Source organism: Sipha flava, unplaced genomic scaffold, assembly GCF_003268045.1.
Source record: "Sipha flava isolate LNK unplaced genomic scaffold, YSA_version1 42_pilon_pilon, whole genome shotgun sequence".
In the NCBI taxonomy this organism is placed as follows: Eukaryota; Metazoa; Arthropoda; class Insecta; order Hemiptera; family Aphididae; genus Sipha; species Sipha flava.
In genome coordinates, this window is record NW_020273159.1 from 460,646 (window position 1) to 468,663 (window position 8,018).

General features: G+C 37.1%; 1 protein-coding gene across 1 annotated transcript in view; it reads left to right on the plus strand.

Moving 5' to 3' along the window:
• Nucleotides 1-1,749: 1,749 nt before the first annotated feature.
• LOC112689101 (sodium-dependent nutrient amino acid transporter 1) overlaps nucleotides 1,750-8,018 on the plus strand; it is a 76,500-nt gene continuing 70,231 nt past the window's right edge. The window contains exon 1 of the mRNA XM_025562622.1: nucleotides 1,750-2,145. Coding sequence (XP_025418407.1) covers nucleotides 2,116-2,145 — 30 coding nt within the window. The 5' untranslated portion in view covers nucleotides 1,750-2,115. The remainder of the gene's footprint in view (nucleotides 2,146-8,018) is intronic.

The window sequence follows — 8,018 nt, forward strand, 5'->3', positions numbered from 1 at the left end:
TTTTGCTAAAAAACGTATCAATGATTAAAAATACAAAACGCGTCATATGATTGTGTAATGATTGTACAATATTATTTATTATTTAATAATTGTCAAATTATCAAACAATGCGACGTCTGCGTGGAAGAGACTACGAGAGAGTTCAAAATCGAATAGTACACAATATTATAAATGTCGTGATATTTTTTATGGAGGGTGGAAGGAATGGAACAAAAGGAAAGTAGCAGTAAAAGACGATGTTGTTAAAAACTTAAACGGCAAGACAACGAATACGATACAAGTAGAGCAGAGGACTTGTAGAAAAAAATATGTTTCATGCTTCCATAAAGCTAGTTTTGAAATTTTATTGTACATATAAATGTATATTTTGCGTTTTTTGGTTTTTAGGGCATATTTCTTCCATCTTATACTTTTAGATGCATACTTTAAATAATTTATCACTTTATCAATATTTTTCGTCAACGTTTTTATTTATTTATTTTTACGAACAAAATAATGTTGAATTTAAAATAATTTTAAATATTGATCATAATATTAATATGGTTTTTGATTTTTTCCAGACCCATCAAGGTTTTACTAAAAACAACTTTCGAGAGTTGTCGAATAGATTGATTGTCGGGTTATTAATTTTATTTATAGACGGATGAGATAATATTGTTCAACGCACAAAATATTGATATGGGCCACGGAGACGCCTGTCGTCGACATCGGAAATATTCATATTTCAGTAATCGCTGTGTTTCTCAACGGTTGACAGTCCAAACACGTTCTATTTACAGTTTATTATAAAAAATGCCTAAAACAAGTATCCAGAAAAGAAAACCCATAAAATAAACCCAATTAATTAATTGTAACTTGTAAGTTGTTAATTAAAGTTGTAAATAAAATGTATTCATTATAATAAGTACCTACAGAAAAATTCTTATTTTTTGTTCAAAAAAATTAATTTAAAAATACATTTTTAAAAGCATATTTTATATATTTAAGTGGATATTTGGTGAATTTTTAGAGCTACAAGTCCTCTGCCCTAGTTACAAGTATAATCTTATTTAGAATGAACGCGATAAGAATATGATACAGCGTTAATTATTACAATGTGATCACTAATATTGTTTTTTTTAACTTTATCTTTCGCAGTCCGTGTAACAAATGAAAAAAAAAACAGTAAGACATGAAAAGGTTTTGGGCGAGGATAACACCCCCCCTTCCCCCATTAGGGTAATATCTCGGCAGGAACTATTTGTACTCGTAGTGATGAAAACGGATCCGACGATCGGGTTTCGATTTGGTACGACAGAAATACCACTTAAAACATAGTACCAGAAATCGGAACGATCGGTGTCCGGCGGATTTTTCACGATCGCGTTCAGTGCATTTCAAAAAGGTCGTATTCGTTTGTACGCACACGTGACGGCGGTATGTTTCTCCTGCTCTGCTCCCCCCAAGGAAAAAAAACATGTGCGCGCGCTTTACCTGCGCCGTTCCTATCTCGCCGCGCACAGCGATCCTCTCCCGGAGAATACCCCTCCGACCGGTCACCTCTCTCGCTCAAAGACTCTATCACTGTCAGTCTCGATCACCAACTCACTCGCTTTTTCACTCAATCTCTCTCTCTTTCACTCTTTTCGTTCAGCCCCTCGCGACAGCCTCGCAGAGTTCCGTCGAACGCGATCCCATTCGTACACCGTGCACGTACGCACGCGCACGCGTGCACACATCTCGTCCGATTTATAAATCGTCGCATTGTGTTGTTTACCATTTACTGCGTACGATTGTCCGACGGGCGGACACGGGACCAAGCCTATTTTTATTTATTTGTTTTTTTTCCGCGTTTCATTACAGGTTCACGTGCTCGCCAGTGCGGACGACCACGTCCGTTCGCGTCGCCAACCGTCGAAACGCGCAGTGCGCTATTGAACCACGAAGACAATTCGTATTTTTCTTCCTTTTTTTTTTATTTTATCCTTCCGCGAATCGCTCGGAACCGTTTCCCCTGCGGCCAGTCGATTTTTTACTTTTTTTTTTCCTCAACCTCTCGATTTCGTCGAATAACGATTATGTAGGCGTTTTCATTGAATCCGCCGCGAATTGTCGTCTCGTCGAACATACCTCGTCATGCAAAGAGCCACGTATTCCGTGCAGCAGGTAAGCGTTGGTCGAATAATTAGGTTTTTATTTATTTATTTATTTATTTTTTTTGCTTGCCGTTTTCCGCTTAAAGGTTGTTCGCCGTGTGAAGGTCCGGTGTTTTTATTTTCTCGGTAAACGGACATTGGGCTTATTGTTGTTTGTCATTGATAGATTAGACGAAATGCATCAACTTGTACTTGTGTTTGTGTGTATGTGTGTATCGCGGATAACCGTTCTAGTCGCTTTTGTCCGTAACATGTAATGTAGAATATTTGGTAGGTAGTTAAAACGATTGTGCTAATAGTTTTGCACCCTCAAAACCTTGACGATTGTCGCGTCGTCGTCCGTGATTTAAAAAAGGAGTAGTTATTTTAATTAGATATGTACGCACAAATTCTCGATACGTAGCAGAAAAAGAATTACGTTGTGCCTTGTAGAATGTTTAATCACTAATTATACCAATTAGCCGTGATATTCAGTTCGAAATTCTAAATTATTGTTTGATTTACACTCGTGATCCTTAATTATGTGTACATCGTTGATACTTGATAATACATGATGATTAAGATTTTGTTTTTTCATTAGTCTGATTAATTTAAATAATATTACCATAATTATGTTGCACACAATTTTAATGTTGATTCTTTAACCGATAATTTTATCATAGCGTTTTTCGTACTGATCAGTTATTGAAAAATAACATTTCAATCGAACAAAACAAAATTATTTTACTATAAAATCGTAGTTAGTCGTCATAGACGTGTGATCGAAATAGTTGCATTATGTATATTGTAGATTCCACGATATTATTTATATTCTAAATTAACTTTTTCCGAGATTGGCGTTGTTTACTCATGGCGTTGTTTGTTTTCTTATGAATTACTGAAACGTATTATTTCGTAGTTCAGTTTCTCTCAAGGTGTGGAAATTCTGTTATTTCAATGCTATTAAAATCTCACAAGTAAAAATCGTCGAGGGACACTGTGTCGTAATAATCGTTAATAATAATAATAATTAATAAAATTTAATATATTAAATATATAATAAAATATAATACAAAACATTTTAATATTTTCGTGTTTACGTGAAATGGCATGTTTGACAATTAGTGTCTGATATATATAAGTCATCGTATAAGTACACTATAGATTGTTTCATAATTTATCTTGGCCCGGATTTTTTTACAAATCTAATACTTCTACAATTCACCAAGAATAATTTTGATTATAAATAACGACGTCTCACAATGTGTAGATTATTATTAATGGTTTTTTATTCTTTAAATTTTTGTATATTTCGGTAAAAATAACTATAAATTGCATATTTCTAAAGAACTGCATTAAAAAAAAGTTCAGTTTCTTATGAATAATAAATTAGTACTATGTGTAGTTTTCAATTTGAAAATCTAAAATAACAATTAGTAATTTCGTGATTGTACTCGTTCCAAAATTAATATTACGTTGCGTCTTATTTTTACATCATACATTTTGTAATTATTTCGAAGATTTTCATAGATTTTTAGAACAGTATACATTTTATGAGCATATTCAACAATATTTTTTCCATAAATATCCGGGCCTTGGTTATGGCTTAATCGGACAAGACATTGGTAATCGTGGATAATGATTTTAATATTCGATTTAAGGTCATAGAGGGTTCGGCAAATCTTAACGTACAATTCACAATATCTAGTGGTAGTGCTACTATTAGATCAAGAATCCTACTGGTCCATAATTCTTCAATTAGGCATATCTCTCTTTTTGTGCGTCATAATCGATTTTCCAAAGAGACATGCCGCAATTGAAACATAATAAATCGTTTTCGTCCTATTCCGACTGTAGTTCACTCAGGTTTCGCGGTCAAGAAGTATCCGTAGTAAGGCCAATTTCCGAATTTCTAAGAACGAATATCGTCGTCCTTTGATCTCTTTATGACAGGAGCACATAGTTATGATTGAAGTGGTCACTGAAGTATCTGCTGAAAGGAGTGTTTGGAGGAAGGGATTGTGACAACAGTAGTGGGTAATTTGATATATCAAACATCGAGATATAGGTAAGTGAAAAGTATACATAAGATATAAATTAAAATTTGGATTTAATAAAGGAAAAAATTAAGGTTTCGAGCTCAGGACTTCCCATGTATATTTACACTATTTGAGTATTATTTCTTTTGTACCGCGATCACGTGCGTTACTTGTTTTGTTTACACAACTGTTTCCGACCGATATGATATTATTACCACTGCCGCGCGGTACACCTATATTCTTTTCGAAACCTATTATCTGGGTTTTTATTTTTCAACCAGGTCTACGAATAAACAAATTATTCTCCTGAATCCTTCATCTTAGAAACGATTTATTTCACGAAGTGCCTCATTTCTGTTTCATCGTGCTTCATATTCTATTAACGGCATTGTAGTATTATCATTATTTATTAACGAATGCATTTAATTATTTCCTATTCTCTAGTATTTGAATATTGTATAATGCGTTACATGTTTAAACATTTTTGTACGAAATTTGTGCAAGAGAAAAGAAAACGAAGGTGAGTGAAAAAATAAATGAATATACCGATTACGGTATGGTATCATTGCAGTAATCGTACATCGGTCTTCATTTCAGTCATTGAATTTTGTATATATACGAAACGGTGTGTTAACTTTACTGTAGGTACAATATAGACGCACATTCCCCGAGATCACCGATGATGAAACGGACGAGTGTGCATTATGTTCTTCCAATGGTTAAAGAATACCGCCACCTGCGCTGTCTCGTGTTCGAAACTTTTATCTCTCCGGGAATTATGTATTTTTGCTATTGCCACAAGAAGTAAAACGCTTTACCAAATTACTGGTGGCTCGTAGAACGAGTACATCTTTTCTTCAGTCTTCACGAATACATTTTATTTTTTCCAGCCAATAGGTTTTTCAACCGATTTAAACCTACAACCGATATATATTTCTTTTTTATAAAAATAAAATAAAATTAAAAAGTAATAATAGATTTACTTGTGAGAGTATACAAAAATGTAAATTATTCAACAGATATCTTAAAATACGTAGGAGCCGTTGGATTCATTGGCAGGAAAACTGCATACACAATTCTAGTTACATTGTCAAATTGGTATTACGGGACTGAGTTTTACTTTTCCTAGCATAAAGGTCGAACGACTTAAATATATTTAGGTAGTATTTGTAATTCTTGGCATTTTCAAAAATTAAGTTTACATTAAGCAATTTAGTTACTTGTACATAAAGAACAATATAAATAGTATGTTAGATAATTGTTGGGATGTAGATTGAAGAGCACCGTTAACGAGGAGCTATGTGAATCTACATATTTTCTTCGAGTGACATGTTCATACGTGATTTTGAGTCATCGATGTATACCATACATAGAAGTACGTTTTATAGCAGTGACGTGGTGAACGACGTGTTTATAATGCAATAGCTTAGCCCTAGAAACCTATTAAGGGACTGGGTATCCCTTGGCTTATGTATTTATGAATATATTTTATTTAAATATTTCAATTAATTAGCTTATTGCATGCATTGAAAAATAATTTAATATGCGCATATAGTAGATAGGTTTAGTATTTGAAAGAAATTGAGGAAAATCCTAGTACAATTTAATATTCGTGTACAAATATATTATGTGGGAAGGGGAGGAGGTAGGTCATTGTTTAAATATTTTGCTTATGGTTTGAAATATGCTTGCCACGCCACTAATATACAGATACAATGCGAATATAAAAATAATCACGGCGTAGCATTTAGTGTTAATGAATCGACCTAGTCAAAACATTGTGTTTATTTTTGGACGCCGGTGTCGGCGGATGTTCGATCATAATAAAACACGCGCATTCGTGAATGACGACAGTTTTTATCGGTTATCGGTTTACATTTGTGGTATCAAACCGGAGTCTCATTTGTCCCGCGCTAAAAACATATTATATTTTTTTTCTACGCCTTTGAATTACAATAATCGTTCGCTGTTGTCACCAGTAGCGTATTTGAGGGGGGACAAGAGGGCATTTTCTCCCCAACTGAGGATTTTCTTCTGTTGTTCTACACCCTCTCCCTAAAAATGTATTCCAATTACGCTTTTACTGGTTGTAACTTGTAAGACGATTTGACGCTCGATCGTACGTACACGCAATATCTATCGTATTATCGTATTATCTATCGTATAGTACATTAATTCCAAGAAATAATAATTGGAAGAATAAATAGAAAACAATAATAATTATTAAGAATTTAATTCGCGGACCCTCTTGATATTAATATGTAGGAGGCCAGTCAGTAATTAGAGGATTTTCGACTGTTGGTTTTCGCATATCGCAGGGTCTAATCTAAAATAGGCTTTTTTGTTTCATTCGTAGCAATCAATGGTGGTTTTTAGAATTTTTTCGGCGGAGCCTTCGATAATAACTTGTAATAAGATAATATTCGGATTTGGTAAATTGAGTCCCATTTTATTAATTTTAGGTAAATTGAGTCCCTTGTGTAAAAATTAAAACGGTAATTTGAAATATAGTGAAATGCTGGTTTTTTTTTATTTAACACGCTTTTAATTATTAAATCAACGCAATTGTATGTTACGTACATTAAACTTGCATATATCAGTTATCACATATCACATCCATCGTTGTTGTAACGATAAGATACACTCGCCTATCGTACTCGGTGAATTTATAGCTATATCAAGTATTATATTTGTAATTAAAATACATTTAATACATTAAATATTTTATACGGGACTGAATTTGCCGCTTTAACTGTTATACGAGAGACTCGGTTTACCTCATTAAATCGTGTACGTGGGACAGAAATAGTGTCCCGCTTCGAACGGGTGAGAGAGTCGTTTGCGTAGAAACACGTTTTGCGGCATTCGACGAAGAAAATTCCGTTGGAACGGGAATCGCTTAGGATACCACACGCGGCCTTTACAGCTCTACCACCGGGCGGATGGTTGCCGACCGGACCAAGAATAGATGTTTTCGGGTAGCAGCGGTATAATTGGAAATACGTCACCGGCCGACGGTGTTGCGCCCAACGATGTCATTGCAAATGTCGTAATGCGAAGAGAGAGAGAGAGAGAGAGAGAGAGAGGATGCTGACGACGGTTTTGAAACGGAATAAAAAAAGTGGTAGCGTCATCGGTGGTAGGCGGATCGGTGGTGATCCGGTGACGAGAAAACGACGTGCGCGTTTGCCGGGGAAAAAGAGCGCGCGGCGAGCCGGATGGTGGGGAGGGGAAACAAACGTATAAACCGAACGAAACGGCCGCCGAGCCGGGAGAGCCCTGCAGTCGGGCGCCTCCGAACGCAGAGCACCACCGCAGCCGGTTTCATCGTTTCGCGGTCGTGGTGCGCGTGCGCGTGCGCCCGCAACAATCGTGCAGGTGTTTCTCGAACGCGGCGCACCCGCACTGCGTGCACTTGCACCGGTGCGCGTGTACGGTTCACGCGTTTTTCTTTCCCCCCGTTTTTTTTTTTTTTTTTTTTTCGTCCACAAAACATTCGTTCGCATCGCCTACCGGGTGTACGGTAACACGCAATCGATCCCGGGTGATGATGATGGTAAAACGATCGGGCGTCGGAGAGCGACCGGGCGACGTTCCGTCGCGGCTGACGCCATGTCGACCGCGGTTAGTCGCAGCGGCACACGCAGCCGACGGCGGACATGCCGTCCGTAGCGCGTCGCTTTCGAGCGAGAGCCGCGTCCCGTGCGACGTTCCGGGGGAGGAGGAGCGGAGAGGGGTTGGCCGTTGCGGCGCGCAGGTGTTGCTGCCGATCGCGGGCCGCAGTCGCAAACCGACCGTCCGTACGCCGCCGTCGCCGTGAACAAGAACGCGCGAGTGCATCAGTGACGCGAACCCCCCCCCCCCC